This window comes from Rhinolophus ferrumequinum, chromosome X, assembly GCF_004115265.2.
Source record: "Rhinolophus ferrumequinum isolate MPI-CBG mRhiFer1 chromosome X, mRhiFer1_v1.p, whole genome shotgun sequence".
In the NCBI taxonomy this organism is placed as follows: domain Eukaryota; kingdom Metazoa; phylum Chordata; class Mammalia; order Chiroptera; family Rhinolophidae; genus Rhinolophus; species Rhinolophus ferrumequinum.
In genome coordinates this window covers 40,678,931-40,699,866 of record NC_046284.1, presented here as the reverse complement: position 1 = coordinate 40,699,866, position 20,936 = coordinate 40,678,931, and the positions used below count along the sequence as shown (strand labels likewise).

Sequence of the window (20,936 nt, the reverse complement as noted above, 5' to 3'; positions counted from 1 at the left end):
TATCCTGCTTCTAACAAGACCGGGAACCAAAGTTTAAACCTTGGGTATACCACTTACAAGTAGCACTTGCAAACACCACTCACAGATAACACTTATGAACCCTCAACTGTTTCCCCCACTTGAAACCAAAGGACCAGGAACATGACCAGAACCTGAATGCCGGAACCCTTTCAAAAGCAAAGGGTCCATTGTCTAGGACAGGGGTGTCAAAACTGCAGCCCACAGGCCAACTGCGGTCTGCAATTCATTGTTAATTGGCCCGCAGCAAATTCCAAAAATATATTTAGTTTACTTAAATAAACCAGGTGAGGCAATACGTACTTCACCTCGAGTGAGTAGCCTGGCTGTTTGTGTATTTTACCGCATATGGCCCTTGGTAAAAAACTTTGAATAAAGTTTGGACACCCCTGGTCTAGGAAGATATGGTGCTTAAGCTCCTTAAATATTGCCCCAAACCCTGGATCAGAGAGACAGATTTGAGCCTTACATCCTGCCTCCTCGCTGGTCAACTTCACAATAAAAACTTTTTGTTATTCTCAAAAGCCAATGCCATAACATTGGCTTCTATGCGCATCGGGCAATGAGTCCTTACTAGGTAACACTTCTGGTAGGGACTTCTAGGTTTATTGCAGTGATTCCAGAAGTCCATTAGTTAGTAGAGATTGTTATGCATGTTCTAAACAAGGGAATTGGAATACAAGGTCTCCAAGACCCATTCAGCCTCCGAGGATAGGGTTGCCTGTCATTTCCCTGCCTAGCCTTGACCTCTCCCTTCCACGTTACTCCTTCTTCCCCAACACCCTTCAATATACTAAGAACAACTTTAGCAAGCTCTGGCTTGAAAGCAATTGCCAATCTTTTGTATTTCAATTCATATTAATGTAGGAAATTTAATGTTTAACAAGGATAGATCTACTTAGGGAAATGATGGTGCATCCTAAGATTGATTACAAGTGATAGTAAAGGATTGTGGACCCCAAGAACGATTCATTTGATATTAACCACAAGAATGAATTTATCTGCTGAGTGTTAGGCACAGCCGGAGGAATGAGTCGCGAGAGACCAAAACTGGTCTATTAGAGTTTATTTGGCATATTTGAGCTGTGGGAGGTCAGGCTAGAAAAGACCATAACCTTTCTGAGCAAAAAGGGGTATAGTAGAGTTTTATAGGAGGGGATAAATGAGGTTGTTCCCCCTTCAATGCTTCAGGGGGTTTTAGTTGCATTGTCTCTAGCAACAAAGGGTTTTGGGGCATGACCAAGCCCTCCGGCTTCACACCCTGGCTCCCAGGCCTCCAGCTGGCCTACCCAGGCCCACCCAGGCCCACTGATCACAAGCCCCTAGGAGACAAAAAAAGGTCCAAAGCAAGATAGGATAAAATGGTTTCTACATTCCAGGCGGCTTCTCCAGGCCTAAGGCAAACACAAGCCAGTAGGTACAAGGTACAAAGCAAGACAAGATGGCTTTTAAGATAAGAAGGTTCCTGTTCCTGGCCTAAATATGGCCTAACACTGAGATGGTATTAGACAGAAAGAATAAGGCTGCGGGCAGAGAGGGAAACAAAGAGAAGGAGGAAGTGTGGAGAGACAAGGGAGGGAGGAGATAAAATAATCCTCAAGAAAAAGTGCAGCTATCAGACTGGTTAGAACTAGATTTTGGTGGCCAAGAGCAGATCCAGGGCACCATCTTGCCCTTCAACGTGAATTTTAGCTAATTATAATGGATTATAATATTATTAGCATTGTGATTAGAGAAAATGTCCACCCTGTGTTGCTACGACAGTTGCGACAGAGCCAAATAAGGACAAAAATCCCTCCTCCTGATGGGAAGGAGTGGTCAGCAAGGACCAACCTAGGAACGCCTATAACACCACCCCTAAGTCTTGAATATTTCATGCTTTCAATTTTAGTGAAATAAATTCCCAAGTCTCATTGTTCTTCGGAGCAGCTGCTCTTCTCTGGGCCTGCCTGCTTTCACCATTTTCAGAGTGTACTATCCTTTTAATAAATCTGCTGCTTGCTTGGTTTATTCGGTGTGTCTTTGAATTATTTTCTGTGGCAGACACAAAGAACCTATTTTCTGGCAATAATGGTATTCCCCATAGTCATCCAAGGGCCCAAATTTTATGAATAATCAGAGTCTAGAAGCCATTTGCTGACAGGGGCTCCTCACTTACTCTGTATATCAGGAAGAACCTCAGATTGAACCCAGCTTCCCACACTGTGCCCTCATTTATTATCACTGCAAGGAAGTCCTGTTTCCTCTTTCTACTAAGAGACTGAGACCTGCTCTATCCAATCAGAATTACACAAATTGTATCCTCATTTGCATCTATACCGACCAATCAGAACTACACAATTTGGAAACCCTATTTGCATAAAAATGGGAACTTGCTCTATAAAAATGGCTTCCCCCTTTGTCTCAGGGGAGCACAATTTAGGTTGCTACCTGAATCTGTGTCTCTCAGGCTACAGCTTTTTTTGCTCAAATGAATGTTTTATTCTTTATTACAATCTAAAATTAATTTTGGTTTACAATATTCTAGTTTGCACTGGAAGAGGAGCAGAATTTGCCACTTCAAAAGATGCTTCTTTAGCATAAGGCTGATTATTTTAAAGAATTAGCAGACATAGGAAAAGCTCTGAAATCTGAGTAGACAGTTGTCCTTTTGCAAGAGAAATTTACACTTATAAGGGAAACTTCCACTTGTAAGAGTGTCTCCCTCTCTGCACCATGAAGAGGAAGATGACTAAATCTCTAGACATTCTTATCAATGGAAAAGACACTGACTAAACTCTGAATAACAACCATACCCTTGTTTACTGTGCTTTTCCTGGTAACTTCCCATAATTGTCCTGCCACTATGCCCAACATCTCCTTTTGTCTTTAGCTGGAGATGGTATTTAAGCTGGTGGCTTGGGCCATTTTGGAGACTCACTCAGTTTTTCTGAGTCTCTCCCATGTATACAGGAGGTATACATATTATTCAACTTCTGTTTGCTTTTGTCCTGTTAATATGTCTTTTACTACAGGGAGGGTTTCTTGTCTCAGCCAAGAACCTAGAATAGTAGAGGAAAAATGATTTTTCCTCCCCTGCACACCAAAAGTTTTAGCTGTTTTTTCCCCTCTTAGTGACAATGACAGTCAAAGCTGAAGTTACCCACCCATGGACTTGCTTCTCCATTATATTATTATAGTCCTTTCCATTCTAAAATAGTGCTATACAGTAAGTTCTCACTTAATGTCATTAATAGGTTCTTTGAAAGTGTGATTTAAGTAAAATGACATAAGGAAACCAGTTTTACCATAGATTAATTGATATGAACAAGAGTTAAGTTCCACGGCATATTGCTGGTAACAAAAACATCACCAAATTTCTAAAGACCCACAACAGTTCTAATATTAAAAATTGAAATAAATGAGAACTATACATACTTTCATGAAAGATTAATTTAAAAAGCATTATTTTCCAACCTGGTTTTTCCAGTTCAAAGTTGTGGATGATCAGAGCCTGTACCAGCAGCTCAGAGCATAAGGAGGGAACCTGGTCTGGACAGGACACCCTTCCATTGCAGGGCCATTCACACACACACTTGCACTCGCTCAGACTGAGACAATTTAGACACATCAGTCAATTCACCTAACGTGCACATCTGTGGAATATGGAAGGAAACTAGAAAACATGGAGAAAACCCACACAGACATGGAGAGAACATGCAGACTCCACACAGACAGTAGCAAGAAGTGGAAAACAATTTTGTCATTAAGGTTATAATGAAAACACATTATTCTAGGACCTGCTGTATATCTGCTTCTAATTTAATTTGCAAATGAATCACCTGGGGACATTATTAAAATGCAGATTGTTAATTGAGTAGGTCTGGGTTGGGGGTCTGAGCTTCTCCATTTCTAATAGGCCCCAAATTAATGCCCACTCTATAGATGTGTAAACCAGAATAGAACCAGTCTGAATAATATTAAACAGAAATTGGTCCAAATTAAAACTTGGCTCTTGGTTTTAATCTGTATGTCATTCATTAGGTCCTAAATTTTAAAGCAACTGTTTACCCCTAGGTTGCCACAATGTCTCCTAGAAGTCAATTGTCAATTAGTCTGAAGGTTGGATATGCTTTAAAAAATCTTCTTACTGATTTCAGAGGCTTGTGTGTTTTGGTCTCTGAACTGAAAAAAACAAAATCACATCATCAAAATATAGGAAATGTTGCCTGCCAACTAGTATAGGAAACTCCCAAATTTTTATTGTGTGGTTTGTGACATCTGCAATTTTCAAATATGATTTCTAGTCATTTCATTATTTTCAGCCTTTTAGGCACTGCAGTCCTCCCATTTCTTTCATTAAATGTAAAGCACACTTTTTGACTATGAATGTATCTAAAACTTCCTATTAATCCTCTCTACAGGTTATTTTAAAAGTCAAACAACCTTATTCATGGTGAATACTTTCATCACAAATACATTTTTTTTTAGATTCTCACCTTCCAAGATTCAACAATATCTCTATGGTTTAGCGCAGTTGAGCAATCACATTGTTTTATTAATACATCACTGAATTAGAATCTGACCCATCCCTTGACTTCTGTATGTGCAGCATGCTCACCATAAATTAATGAGGAAGAAACCTGTTAATAGAATCCAGAAAATTTACTGCTAGTTGAGGGTTTGAGTACTCTAAAGCCTACTAAAATACAGCAATGTATTTTTTAAATAGGTTTTATTCAATATTTGGAGGGGGAAAAATCAGTTTAATAAGACCCATATTTAACATTTGGCCATAAGACAGAATTATTGAGTCAAAAGAGTGTCTCTTGATGAGAAAAGACTTCTTTTTTGGTATGAAAAACCTGAAATTAAGAAAAAGCTCCATTATCAACAAATAGTCATTAATAGCACAAACTACTTCACTTAGATAACTAACTCAGAGGAATAGAAAAAAAGCGTTCAAGAGAGAAATGAAGTGAAATGTTTCATACACTTTCATATTTCTCTTTATCTTTGAAAGACTTGGTATTAAGATATGTTCCTCCAAGTCACAATTCCTCCTTAAAGCCCACCAACCTGTAATAATCATACATCTTCTGAAATTCTATAACATTACTGTGTTTCCCCGAAAGTAAGACCTAGCTGGACAATCAGCTCTAATGTGTCTTTTGGAGTAAACTTTAATATAAGACCCGGTATTGTATTGTATTATATTATATTATGTTATATTATATTATATTATATTATATTATATTATATTATATTATATTATATTATATTATACCCAGTCTTAAATAAGACTGGGTCTTATATTAATGTTTGCTCCAAAAGACTCATTAGAGCTGATTGTCTGGCTTGGTCTTATTTTCAGGGAAACACGGTTTCTGTACAACTCAAATAACGATTATCTAAAATCAACTCATAATGTAGATTTTATTTTCTGTATGAATTTTATCTCCCCCAACTAGAGTGTGAGCTCTTGGAGAGTAGGGACCATGGTTTTTAATTTTTGTGATCTTTTGTCTGTGGCACACTAGTAATATATTTCAGTTTATATCCATTCTAAGTCACTCTATCCTTTTCCCCAATCCTGCTTTCTCCTGTAACTCTTTCCTTATATTTTTCCCTAATCTAAAGGTAGTGTTTCATGTCTAAAGCTTTATTCTTTTACTTCAACATAAGTAAATCCACCCCAAAATGTAGATTTTTAGGGTTAATTTTTAAACTGCTATATTTTTTTAAGACATCACTATCCATACAACATCAATTATATACCCACAGTGTGCAGGCAAAATTATAAAATGTAGGTCCATCAGTCCTAAATGCAGAACTTTTTTGTTATCTACTATCTTAAATTAAACATTATAATATTATACAGCTTACCATTTTCAGTAAAGCCTTTTGATTATACAAAAGCAGACAAGTTATTAACAAAACAAACAATGACACAAAAGCAAATGGTATCAAGAAAAATAACAAGGTTTCCTTCCGAATGTCACCTAGGTGAAAAAAAATATGAAAAGGGGAAGGATTAGATGTTTACAATTATTTTTTAAACTGAATTATTTTATAAATAATCTAGTAAATGGTGACGAACTGAGTTTAACTCAGAAACATCTGCCATTTTTTTGCCAATGCATAGATACCACAGTTATATTTGAGTATAGCATTTCTATCATTTGTGCACTGTTTATATAGAACTACCTTACTGAACTGTGACATCTCTTCATTTCACTGAGAAAAATAATGCCCCAAAGCCCAATTCTTATTTTCTGCTTTGATTAAAATTTGACCTTGTGAATTTCTCATAGGAACAAATGACAAAACATTAACCAAGTGATTAGATAAACATATCTTGTATATTTCTTAACTGTCAATAAGTCAAATGTTTATATTACATAATGCTGTAGTGAGCAAGAGATGGTCTTCAATAAAAGTCCCTGTGTAAATAATGGAATTAGTCTTTAAAGGTCATGTTTTTAAAGTTGTCTCATCTCACATTTTAGTGACTAAAGAGATGAGGTTTTTCTCTTCTTTTAGGGATTAAGTTTTAATAGCTCTGCATAGCAAGAAATAAGCAATCACTAGACAAACTTAAAAAATAGACAAAGCCTTTCCTTCCAAAATTAGTATCTCTCACTTGTTTTGAAGTAGTACTACAGAGCATCTTGAATCCTAGGCCCATACCTACACTTAAACCTATCCCCAACCCCACGTTTTGCTTTGTGTTAATCCCTTAGGGTCTTATTTTCTACTAGGTCAAAATTTTGTGGTCAATTCAGTAAAGATTTGCAAGAATATAATCCAGAGAAATGACTAATAATTTAAATCTTTGGCATGCAAAATTAACAGTAAGAAAGCAGACTTCTTCCCTGATGTTCCAGTTGCTTTCCCTATACATAAAGTCAATTATGAAGAAGACATATTTTTATTTCCAAAAGGAAAAATATTGTCCTATTTTTAAACCTTGAAACATCCAATAATAAATATCCTAAAGAACTAAGACCACACGCATCTCAGGAAATTCTTTGTTCCTAATCTCAAAGTTATTAAAATTTTATCAAGGGGTACCCATCAGGGAAAAAGAAATCTCAATCATCAATATCATGTTAACACTATATGTAAACTACATAAAAAGATGTACAAGGTGTGATCAAACAATACAGTGAATGTTTCAATTTAAAAGTATTAGAGTAAAAGACACATTGCCATTAATCCCCCTCAAAATACTCCCCTTCACTTTGAACACACTTATCCCACCATTCTTGCCACTTTCTGAAGCAGTTTTGGAAGTCCTCTTTCATGAGTGTCTTTAGTTATGCTGTCACTGCTGCCTCAATGTCCTGAATCAATTAAAAACATTTAACTATCATGGTTATTTTGACTTTGGGGAAGAGCCAGAAGTCACACGGTGCCAGATCCGGTAAATAAGGTGGATGAGGACACACCATAATATTTTTATTTGACAGAAATTGCCGTACCAGAAGTGATGTGTGATATGGAGCCTTTCCATTGTGATCACAAAATATGGTGAATGCTGCTGCCGAGTGCCATCCCACGGAAAGGCAGGGATCTTCAATAGGGAAGCAGTGCGTCGAACCTTAGAAACAGTGTGTGACAAGTTTCAAGTTGTTGGGTACAGTCAGTTTGGTGTGAGCTAAGTTTGACAGAAAGTGCGTTTTAAAGTGTGCCATAAATCATGGACCATGAACAGTGCATTAATATGAAATGGGCAAACGGTTTCATCCTCCATCATGACAATGCTCCATGTCACACATCACTTCTGGTATAAGGCAATTTTTGTCAAATAAAAACATTACGGAGTGTCCTCATCCACCTTATTCACCAAATCTGGCACATGTGACTTCTGCTTCTTCCCCAAAGTCAAAATGATTCAGGACATCGAGGTAGCCATGACAGCACAACTAAAGACACTCACGAAAGAGGACTTCCAGAACTGCTTCAGTAAGTGGCAAGAACCATGGGATAAGAGTGTTCAAAATGAGGGGGAGTATTTTGAGTGGGATTAATGTGCCTTTTACTGTAATAAATTTTTATTTATTTAAACATTCACCGTATGTTTTGGTCATATCTCGTATATCTTGAGGATGTGGCTAACAACTCACCATATTCACTTTAAACTATGCATTGACTAATGACAAGATATAATTCAGGACACGACTTTCTCAATGTCACTTCTACAGAGTTGCCAGATTTCTTACAGCAGTGGTAAAATGAAAAACGTAGAACCAATAAGTGTTCATTCTGATTCCATATATCTCTTGGTTAATTGAGTTCTCCCTCTCTCTGCCTTTTTTTCTGCATAGCCTTTACTGAGTACATGATATATTTGGCTTCTTTGTTTATTATCTATCTTTACTCAACTTGGGAATAGAATATCAATTTTGTGAAGATATGGGTTGTTTTACTGCTGTATCTCCCATGCCTTAAAAAGTGTGATATATAGTAAGTGCTTAATAAATACTTGATGAGTGAAAGAAAACAATGATACTACTATATTTATAGAGAGATAATAGTAAAACAGTAACTCTATTACAATGGAACAACATGAAAGAAGATGAATGAATGATAGAAATGCCATTATCTGCCTGTATCTGTATCTGTATATGTATATACATATCTATATACCTAAAAGAGAAATGTTGAGTTAATTGACTTCAATTTCAAACAATTATTCATCATTTCTATTGATAAAGCTAGTATATTGTGAAGCATAATAATATTTTGCCTCACTGTCAAGGCTTCTTAGTAATTTATGTTTCTATTTAAATATGTCTTTTATCATAAGTTATTTTAAATCAGTGTTGGAAGTGAATGGACTGAAAAATGCATCATAAAATATACATTTTACTAATGATGACATATTAATTAGAAACATATTCATTAGGAACAGTACTAGACACTTGAAAACAAGTTTATGCTGGCTGATCCTTGCTTTAAGATTTCTGCTCGACTGGTGCAGCCACTATGGAAGGCAGTGTGGAGGTTCCTCAAAAAATTACGAGTAGAATTACCATATGACCCAGCAATCCCTCTCCTGTGTATCTACCCAAAAAATCTGAAAACACTTATTCATAAAGACACGTGTGCTCCAATGTTCATTGCAGCTTTATTTACGGTGGCCAAGACATGGAAACAATCAAAATGTCCTTCGATAGATGAATGGGTAAAGAAGTTGTGGTATATATACAGAATGGAATACTATTCAGCGGTTAGAAAAGATGAAATAGGACCATTTGTGACAAATGGATGGATCTTGAGATTATAATGCTAAGTGAAATAAGTCAGACAGAAAAAGCAGAGAACCATATGATTTCACTGATATGTGGTGTATGAACCAAAAACAACAAAAGAACAAGACAAAAAAATGAGAAACAAAAACTCATAGACACAGACAATAGTTTAAGGGTTACCAGAGGGTAAGGGGGGAGAGGGGTGGTAGATGAAGGTAGATGGTGATGGAAGGAGAATTGACTGGGTGGTGAACACACAATGGGATTTATAGATGATGTAATACAGAATTGTACACCTGAAATCTATGTAACTTTACTAACTATTGTCACCCCAATAAACTTTAATTAAAAAAAAGATTTCTTCTCACTTAAAAATTAAAAGCATAGGAAAATATTGTTAAAATGGGCTCCCCCAAAAAAGAACTAGCATGTGCTCTTCACTGAAAGAAAAACAAGAATATTGATAATAGAACTATAACACGACTTTTAGTTAATCTAGTTTAACTATGCCTAGATAAAACTGAATGTTAGTTTCTCCATAAATCTGTGTTCGACTGAGGTGCTTACTAATTTATCTTCTCTGATTTTAGACTATATGAAAGAGCACTGTGATTTCCATAATTATTATACAAAATACACTGGAAGAAAATTAATTTTGCTAACAAATAGTTCCAGTTATTTAGTTACTGTTCTTTTACCTCATACCTTTCCAGCATTGTTTATCACTCCATTCACTCCAAATTCCATCATCTGAGCAATAAATATTCACTTTGTTTCTCACTAAAAAGCACAATTGTTGGCTTTTATTTGATGTTCTTGTGATGTACATTTCATTTTCAAAAGTGGTAGTCTGAAAGCCAAGGAAAAAATAAGATGGTATTATTTGATCTAATTGCAGCTAGACCAATCCCATTTCATTAGTCTCTTTCAAAGTGGGTTTTGTTACATAAAATGTATGCATCAAATGACTAAAAAGATATATACCAAAACCCTAATAATGATTATCTCTCTGTATGGTGAGTTACTTTTCTCTTTTCATTTTTTCTTCCCTTATCTATATTTTTAAATTTTTCTATATAATAATGGATCATTTGTAATAAAGTGCATGTGTGACAGGACAAAATTCCTAGGTAGATTTAGTGCTTATGACAGCCAGTATTTGGATTAGTGTCAAATTTCCCAGATTCCATGCACTGTAAAGTGTTACATACACTGAGTTAGCAGAAAGAGCCATCATGTGAATGTTGCTTCTAGAGAAACTAGAAATCATACTCATATACATAAATCTTTGTTTTTCCCTTATTCTTATTTTGATTAATTGCCCTAAGATCTGTGTAGCAGTGCTCAGGGGTTGGCATGAAACTACCCTTTCAAATATGAAAATACAACAAGGCTGAATGATCTCAAAGGAAAAAAAAATCACTGAAGCGATTACTTCAATTCTACATTTCAAGGAGCTGAAAAGTGTTTCTCATCCAAAACAACAGTTTTTCTTTTGCTGTAACTTTTCTTGGAAATCAGCATAGTGTAATATAGATTAAAGTGGATTGGAATAAGATCTGGATTCTAGTTCTAGCTGTGTAATTTGACTGTAAGTCAATTTACTTCCCTGGGACTTGTCAATCAATTCAACTTTGACAATTCAAAGTTGAATTGTCAATCAATTCAACTTTCTCATCTGTTTATGAAATGAATTGATTAGAGCTAATGCCTTACCTACTTATCTCCATCACTCTCTCTGAGTTGGAAACCAATGAATAAAATTAACATATAAAAATGTGGGGCTAAAGGCACCACACATTGTTGGTACTGGGGAATAATTAGTCTTGCAACCATCGCTTACTTTCCCAATTAGCCCCTTTTCCTGATACAAGCCATTTTTGGGTAACCCTGCCACATTCTTACTTTGACCTGATGGTTGTTCCTCAAAAAGTTGTATGTTTGTTTATGTTTTTTATTGTGTTCTCTTTTCACCTGAGGCCTCTTCGTAATCCATGTTATGCATGCCCGTGGCAACTTTAATTTATTGACACAATATTAGAAACAAGTTCCTAGATTATCTCCAAGGTCCTACGTAGCTTTAAAATTGGTATAATTATGCTTTCCAATGGCAAAAATCTTTCTTTTGTCCACTAGATTATTTGATTTTCTGGAAATTAAACTGAGATAAACATGTCACGTTCTATTTCTCATGTGGATAGCAATTGATTGATTTTCATGTTTGCTATTTTATTTAAAAAGCTATGTTTATGATTTTGCCAAATAAATGTAATGTTCATACCACCCAGGTACTATCATCTTCTGTGAACGCAATTTCATAAATGAAACACTTCACTGGAATGGGTCCTATAGGCATGCTCCATTTCAGGTTAATTTCCTCTGACTTCACAGAAATACTAAGATAGTCTGGTGGCGAAGGTTTAACTGAAAAGCAAAAGGAAATCATTCAACATGAAGGTTACTGAAGTTGAGTAGTAGCCCTTATCAAAAGCTAGGGAAACCTAGTAACACAAGCCTCCAGGATACATCAGGTGGCTCCTCTGTAATGTGAATTAAAATTTGCTTATCAATCAAGTTCAGTTTATTAAGAAACTTGGTTATTTTGGAAACTAATTTTTGTAAGTCACATATTGACAAATATTTAAGCTCAAAAGAAAAGTTAGAAGGTCCAAATCATTACAGTTATTTCTTCATTTTTCAGTGAAGAGAAGCAGAATAGATCACCCCAAAATGTGCCACTTTGGCATGTGGTTTATTTTAAGCTGAAGACAACCAAGACTCAGGAAGAGTTTTCTTTCTTTCTTTTTTCCTTTTCTTTTTACCCCCCCCCCCCCAACTGACTAAAAGAATTTAAATGGAAGGTCTGGTCCAGGAAGAAAGCTATCACCAGAGAAAACTACAAAGAGTATGGGCCAGGTGTGGTAGGCTGGAAGGAGTTGGCAGGGTTTGTTTAAATTTCTTCATGTCCCATTGCCTCTGCATGGCATGGCAATTGTTTGTTTACCAAGCATTTGCTCTTCTCATCTTCCTTCCCTTTGAAGTCCCAGACTCCTACTCCCTTGGTCCTTAGCTCAGGATGGCATATAAGCCTCAATTGCTTGATTGTCTTTAGTCCTCTCATGTCTATGGGGGCTCCCATACAGACATAATTAAATTTTCTTCTGTTAATCTGCCTTACGTCAATTTAATTATTAGACCAGCCAAAAGAACCCAGAAGGGTAGAGGAAATGTTTTCATCCCCTACAGTAGCATTAGAGACAACTACCACAATCATACCTACTACTATTTTTATTAATAGTTAACTCTTATTTAGAGCTTATGATGTGTCAGGCACTGAACCAGGGATGTTACACCACAAATTCATTCACATCTCACAATAACTCTATAAGGTGGTCCTTTATTATCTTCATTTTACTGATGAGGAAATTGAAACAGATGTTAAAAGTAACTTGCCCAAAGTTATGCAGCTAGAAAATAGTAAATCCAAGATTCAATCGACCCAGGTATGACTGACGCTAGAATCTGTTAGTGTTGTAATTGTTAAAACAGAGAACCCAGACTCAGAAAATATCCAACCATTTGCCTGTTGAGGCCTGGAAGTAAGTGATTCCATAATTACTCTATCACTAACGCTAGACAATAATACTGTATAGCAGACCAATTCTTTGAAGCTGGGAAATAGGTTGTAAGTTCTAAATGAAAATAACACTTTACCCTTCATTCAATCCCTCATCTTCCATACTTTTATATTTAATAAGAGCTTCCTCATATGCTCTATTGGCCCTCATTTTCCTGGCTTTGCACTTCAGTAGGTATCTCTATATCTCATCTCTGTATCTATCTCTACTCTTTCATATGGTTGTAAATAGCTTAAACTAGAAACATTTTGAAGTTGTTTCTTTACCTCACCTATATTTTGAAGCTGAAAAATGAAATAGCTAGGTCTGATAAGCTGGGATTTTGACGATCCATTAACACAGATGTAGAAATCTTTATAGTCTGGTGACTCCAAATAGGGAAACCTGCATCCAATATTTTTTCCATTACCCTTGATATAATCAACACACTGTAATGCATGGTCCAAGTCCTCATACCTGTAAAAAGAAGTTTTGTAAAAATTGTTTTACCAATATCTTCTAGTATCATGGTGTCCAAATTTCAATTATCTTAAGATACCAAGTGAATTAAAAATCATTTAATAACATGCAAATTTATCAAGTACCAATTATGTGCTAGAGCCTATGACAAGTGTTAGAGATATCACAGTAAGGAAGCTTACAATCTGATGGGAGCCTTTACAAATCTGGAATTTACAATCTGATAGGAGCTGTTACGAACTCTCAAAGATAAGGTAAGGTTATGCTGACTCACCAACAGGATTTGTGAATCAAAGAATAAGATTCCTATTATGAAAACCAGGGATTTATATACATAATTCTTAATAACACTGCCTTTTTTTCCTGTTTTGTTATTATTAAAGTATAGTTGGCTCACAATATTATATTACAACAAATGTACAACACAGATGTACAACACAGATGTACACAGATGTACAGATGAACAGTTTCAACACAGATTGTACACAGATATACAACAGAGATTCAACATTTGTATATCTTACAAAATGATCATCACGATAAGTATAGTAATCATCTGTCACAGTGAAAAGTTATTACAATATTATTGACTATATTCCCTGTGCTATACACTACATTTCCATGGCTTATTTATTTTATAACTGGAAGTTTGCACCTATTCCCCTTCACCCATTCCCCCAGGACCCTCTCCTCTGGCAACCCTCATGCACTGTTGGTGAGATTATAAATTGGTGCTGCCACTATGGAAAACAGCATGGAGGTTCCTCAAAAAATTAAATATAGAACTACCATATGACCCATCAATTCTACTTCTGGGTATTTATACAAAGAAAATGAAAACATTAATTCAAAAAGATATGTGCACCCCTATATTCATTGCAGCATTATTTACAATAGCCAAGATATGGAAGTCACTTAGGTATCGACAGATAAACAAATAAATAAAGAAGATATCAGATAGATAGATAGATAGATAGATAGATAGATAGATAGATAGATAGATAGATAGATGATAGATAGATAGATAGAGATATATACAGAGGGTGCCAAAAAATGTATACACATTTTAAGAAATGAAAAAACTGTATTAAAATTACACTGATGGTAACCATTTTGAGCACCTCTTGTAATTGCAGAAGTCAAACATGACTTGTCTTCAACTTTTGTTATCAGTATATATTGAGTATTACAATTTTAATACAGTTTTTTCCTTACTTAAAATATGTATACATTTTTGGCATCCTTTGTATGTGTGTACACACACACACAATGGAATATTACTGAGCAACATAAAAGAATGAAATCTTGTCATTTGCAACAAGTATTACTTATACTAAGTGATATTTCCTTTTTTATATTATATTGGAGAACTTATATAAAAAACATATTTAAAAGCAGACACACAAAATATTGTTATGTTTATTCCTTTGTCTTGTTACTTTGTTGCTTTCAGTAGTTAAAAAAATGTTATGTTTCATAAAATAAAATAATCTGAGGACACAATTTATATCAAGAGATAAACCTCAGAAAAACCAATGGGGGGTCAAAAAGAAAAGGAGGAACTATTTGGCAAGTAAATATCTAATTTCTCATTCTCCTAGACAAGAAATGTTGCCATATCATTGAAAGTTAACCTTTTTCCAGTAATAAAGCTAATGGGAATTACTGGGAATTTCCCTATTGATTTCCAAAGCAACAAATGCTTGGTTTATTTTCCTTAAAGAAAAGCATGCAAATGCAAAATATAACATTATCTGTAAAAGCAACCAAAATCCTTTCTGAAATAAGGCCAATCTAGCATCTGGTAAGATGCTAGTACACGTATCTGGATTCTACAGAATCCACTTTATGCCAAGTATTTACTTTAGGCAGAGTTTGCAAAATTGTAGTCTCTTGGTTAGTTCAACTGATTAGAGTTTGAGAGACTTGAGTTCTAGGCTTGACTTTATATAGATTTACTTTGTGCCTATGGGAAGCTTTGTGGTACCCTTATTTTCCATTCTCTATAATGTCAATATTTATTCCTCACTACTCTACTAAGATGAGGATAAAGTTATGTTAAACATCAAATGCAGTGCTCAAGAGGGCAGGGTCTTTGTCTGATTCACACTTTTGTCCTTTTTATCTAGAACAGTGCTTGGCATTTAATGATTGCTTAATATTTGTTGACTTAATGAACAAAAAGTCAGACCTTAGAAATTGACACATCCAGTTTCAGATGAGGGAACTGAGACCCCAAAAAGGGAAATCACTTGCCCAACACCACCAAGTGAAATGGGCATAGCACAGCAGAGATAGTCAAGAGAAATATAAGGAACAGTTCATGCCTAACAATCTCTTAAAAATTTAAGAGACTATATATGTATATAAATTTAAATGTCATCTGGAAAATAAGTAATAGTTCAGAGAAAAACTAAACAGAAGTTGATGTGATCAGTAAAGGGTTAAGGAAATTTAATGCTAGATGGGCCTTACAGGATGGATAAGAGTTGGTGAAAGAGAGAGCCAGAGGGCATTCCAGATAGCAGTGCACACAAAGGCATAAAAGAGCATAACATTGATGAGAAAAAAAACTAGAGATGAGTCTAAATGGAATGGAACATTCACAGTGGTGATAATAGAAAGTAATATTGGAAAGGCAGTAACACAGTGAGGCAGAGACTTGAATGGCAGCCTAGATTTTATCATGGAGGAAATGAGTAGCCACTGGAAGTTTTTGAGCAAAAGAATGACATGTGAATATAGCAGTAAGGAAGGTAAATCTGACTACAGTGTGTAGAACGAATGGGAAGGGGAGAGACTGCAAGCAGAGAACATCTTTCGGGAGGCTAGGGCAATCATCCAGATGTGGTATGAGGTGAGCCTAAAGTAGAGTTCAATGTTATCACGGAACAATTAAAGAATGAAGAAGACAGGAGATTCAAGACGACTGAAGTTTAAAAGCCTCATTGAGAGTTACCAAAGGAAGGAAAGTCAGAAATAAAAGGATCCAGTTTTAATAGGTACCTGCTTTTAAAAGACAAGAATATAAAATATGCCAAATTTTTCAGGTTATAATTCAACTCCATCTACCTAAGGATACAAATTTAATCTTGTATAGAAACAGTGGTTGCATTCCTTATATCACCCATAGAGTGCCTTCTAGTAGCTACAACCCTAAACCTACTTACTCCCATTGAAAACCCCAAATAATTGTAAACAACCTTTATCATAAATGAAACTTTGAAAAATATAATGAATTTAATTAAGTGAAAATACAGTTACTCATACTATGGATTAATTTTGATAGGTAGTTTCCTAATGCGAATTCTTATTATAAAATACTTACCAGTAAAACAAGTTGTAATCAGTATCAAAATGGACACCTATGCCAAGTTTCCAAGAGCAGAATAAATATTGCCAATTGTAATATGTACAATCCATATCCCGAATTTTAGTTTCCAGATTTCCTAAGGAAGGAATGAACTGTGAATGCTTGAAAGGCATGGTGATGAATCATTTGGGAAATCACTATGTAACTTTATTTCATTTCGTTTGACCTCTCCATTTCATTTAGGAATCAACACAATCGGGAATATTCCAAAAGGAAATTGTTGGAAATCACTTCACTGTAAGTGGGGTATGCAAAATCAAAAACCTTTGAGGGTTCATTTACTAGAGTAAGTACTAGTGTAAGCATATGCAAAAGTACTAAATTAATAATTCCAGGATGCTCTAAACAGTTGAGCAAATGCTCACATATATATTTATTAATATGACCTCAAAACTGGGAACTGTATTACATGCCTAATAAGATACAGATTTTGCCAAATGTCTCTGCTGATTTAAAGGATTCAAAAAGGCCAGTCACCCACTCCTAAGAAGGGTTCTATTTTGTGCCACACTCTCAAGTGTATCTATAATCCCATGTATAAGAGTTGTAGAATTTATTCCAATATGGATTTTTCTGACAGTATTAAATACGAAATGAGAACTTTGTTTTAACCTTGTGGTGATATTGAATAAGTAGCTTCTGACCATGAACTTTGAACTGTAGATCCGTTTGTGCACTGGCCTTGCAAAAGTGTGTGTATCTTTGCTTCAACGCCTTTGTTAAGATCAAACCCGTCTTTGTAACATAGATTCTTAGTAATGATGGTCTGTTTGATAAAAAAGATGAGACAAAATCAAGTTTAGAAACAGTGATGACATCGTGCACCACATTAATAAAGTAAGAAGTCATAATACCCCAATATCTAAGAAATTCCTCGGGCCGGCCCAGTGACTCAATGTTCCTAACGCTGAAGGCTGCTGGTTCGATTCCCACATGGGCCAGTGGGCTCTCAACCACAAGGTTCCCAGTTCGACTCCTCGACTCCCATAAGGGATGGTGGGCTGTGCCCCCTGCAACTAACAATGGCAACTGGAACTGTTGCTGAACTGCGCCCTCCACAACAAGGATTGGAGAGACAACAGCTTGATTTGGAGAAGGTCCTAGAAGTGCACATTGTTCCCCAATAGAGTCCTGTTTCTCTTCCCCAATAAAATCTTATTAAGAAAATAAACAAATAAATGTAGTGAAGTTAAAAAAAAAGAAATTCCTCATGATACAATGTCCCAGATATATTTCTGATAGAAGTCACTTCTGTATATTGTATCATTTGATGAGGTCATTTGAAACTTAACACCTCATTCAAAAAAACCCAAAACATTCTGGAACAGAAAAAAGGCTCTATGGCAGGACTTGAACCATAACCAACTTGAAATCAAGAGATAATTTTCACATACCATGTGCAAATTACATGATGTGGGGACAGAGCCCCAAAAAGCAGTTTCCAGGCTCTCGGCCTCACATAGAAAGGTGCTGGCTCAGGTAGTAAATGGCCATCGACTGTGATCAAATGGCCAGCAGCTGTGGCTAGTTGGCCGTCAGCTGTAACCAGTGAGCCATTGGCCATGAATATAACTGGCTAGGCTAGCAGAAAAAGGGGGGGGAGCTAGCAAGAAGATGGTGGCTGAGCCTGCCAGCGGCGTAGTGAGGGTTGAGAATTGTGTTGCTCCTGTTTCCTTTCTCCAACCCAGCCGCCAGCGAGAGTATAGAGATATGACTCCCCTACTTATGGCTCCGTGGTTTTGGCCTCACCATGTCCTGCGTTCTTATGTGGGGAGTGGGACCAGAGACCCCGCCGGACACCCCGCATGACACATGACAAATGATTTGTCACGGTTCAGATGCCATATGAATTCCTCAGGAATCATATAAAGTAAAATCTTGGGGGTAACTGGAGAAAGCCAGACAAATTATGAGCTCCTAGAAGACTAAAATCATATATCATTTATCCTTGTACTCCTGATACCTAGCAGAGTGCCTAGCACAAAGGTTGCTCAATAAATGTTTGATTTGAATTGTCCCTTGAAACTACCTAGCTGAATTAGGAAGGTAACTGAATTCTTGTACAACAGAAATCTTTGAATGAACATGCTTGTTGCCTATGTAAATAGTTAATAATTCAATAAACTTTCATTGAGCATTTACTACAATATATGCAAGAAAACATGTTGTGTTCTGTGGGGAAAATACAGAGATAAATAAGGCTTGATTCGATTCCTACAGAGAAACAACTCACAGTCCAGCAACATAGATAAGACTCATATACAGGTATATAAGTAACTATAAAATATGGTAAAATTTATAAGTACTCTTCAAGTCCATTATCCATGGTACCAAGTAATTTTTTCCTGTACTTCCAATGGTAGTCTGGGTGGGGTGAAAATAGATGTGGCAGAAAGTACAGAGAAGAGAACAGCAGTCATGGCAGCTTGTTATATCTTAATTAATAGCTATTGAAATATGGAAATTAGAGTGGATGCTGACATCAGTAATCATAAGAAAATACTAATAATCACTCTGATATCACACATGCATGCTTTACTTACCTTCCAGTTTTCACTATCAATATTTCGGTATTTTAATTCATATTCTACAGTGCATTCCTTGAAATTTTCCAGAGACAATGAAGGTTGCCATTGCAAATAGAGATAGCCTAAATATCCAGGATCCAATATCTCAAAATCCTGAGGAGGATTAACTGGAATAAAATCAAAATATTTTTACTTTTTTCCCGTATCTTATGACAAAGATTGCTAAATCCAGATTGCTACCATATGTTCATCAACTGATGAATGGATGGATAAACTCTAGTATATCCATACAATGGAATATTATTCAGCCATAAGAAAGAATTAAGTACTGATACATGCTACAACATGAAGAACCTTGAAAACACTAATCTAGGTGAAAGAAACCAGTCACAAAGGACCACATATTGCATGATTCCATTTATATAAGATGTCCAGAATAGGCAAATCCATTGAGACAGAAAGTAAATAGTAATTGCCAGGGGCTGGAAGAAGGGGAGAATGAGACATGACTCCTGAATGGATATGGTTTTTTTTTGGGGGGGTAGATGTAAATATTCCAAAATTTTTGATAGTCGTGGCTCCTATACAACTTTGTGAACATACTAAAAAAATCACTGAACAGTATACTTTAAAAGGGTGAGTTTTATGTTGTATTAATTGTATCCAATAAAGCCATTTAAAAAGATGGATTCCTACTGTATAGTTACCCCCTCTTTAAGAAATCACATATGCAACATGTGATTTTGCCTAGCTAGGTACTAAGTTTTCACAGAAACAAGAAATTCAACATGGAGTTATCTCTGTGGTCCTACAGACCGTAATTTGGTTTAGGATGGGAACATTTTATTACATAAATCTCTCTAAAAGCAAGAGCTAAACAGTTATTAATTCAGTGTTTACTATATTCATATACCATCACGGCACACACACACACACACACACACACACACACACACAAAGGGATAGAAAATGTAAAATATAACTACTATGGATAAGAGCCTTAAGAATTAGGGGAACAAGCAGATCTTGTTGGTCTATCCTGGTTAATTAAATCCTCTCGTAAACTCAAATTCAGAGATAACCCTAGAGTATGGCAAACCAAGGCCATTCTTTGGAATGATTCAAGAAGTGGCAAGCAGCTAAGTAAAGTGACATGAGAAAACAGCCCCTCTTATTTTGGAGTTGGAGGCAGTGAGAGGCAATGGCTTCTCCATCTGGTAAATTAAAAAGCAACAAAAACCAACAAAGAAACAATTTTATAAACTTTCCTAAAAGCAAATCTAGTAGTACTATGCTATTACCCTCATGTTGCCATTCTGCTAATAATTTCCTCTCATTTTTGCCCTGTTGTTTATTTTGCTGCTTTATAACATTTATAGAGGTGAGGAAAAGAATCCACAGGAATAAATTATGGCACAAATTATAATTTTTTTTTAATTTAATGGGGTGACAATTGTTAGTAAAATTACATAGATCTCAGGTGTACAATTCTGTATTACATCATCTATAAATCCTATTGTGTATTGACCACCCAGAGTCAGTTCTCCTTCCATCACCATATATTTGATCCCCCTTACCCTCATCTCCCACCCCCACTCCCCTTACCCATACCCTCTGGTAACCACTAAACTATTGTCTGTGTCTATGAGTTTTTGTTTCTCATTTGTATGTCTTGTTCTCTTGT

General features: G+C 35.8%; 1 protein-coding gene across 1 annotated transcript in view; it reads right to left on the bottom strand.

Moving 5' to 3' along the window:
* Window positions 1-4,772: 4,772 nt before the first annotated feature.
* The window catches only part of IL13RA2 (interleukin 13 receptor subunit alpha 2), a 69,417-nt gene continuing 53,253 nt past the window's right edge, over window positions 4,773-20,936 (bottom strand). The window contains exons 6-13 of the mRNA XM_033114514.1: window positions 19,268-19,419; window positions 17,337-17,490; window positions 16,680-16,800; window positions 13,164-13,348; window positions 11,536-11,678; window positions 9,960-10,104; window positions 5,884-5,999; window positions 4,773-4,862 (exon numbers count right to left, since the gene is read on the bottom strand). Coding sequence (XP_032970405.1) covers window positions 4,812-4,862; window positions 5,884-5,999; window positions 9,960-10,104; window positions 11,536-11,678; window positions 13,164-13,348; window positions 16,680-16,800; window positions 17,337-17,490; window positions 19,268-19,419 — 1,067 coding nt within the window. The 3' untranslated portion in view covers window positions 4,773-4,811. The remainder of the gene's footprint in view (window positions 4,863-5,883; window positions 6,000-9,959; window positions 10,105-11,535; window positions 11,679-13,163; window positions 13,349-16,679; window positions 16,801-17,336; window positions 17,491-19,267; window positions 19,420-20,936) is intronic.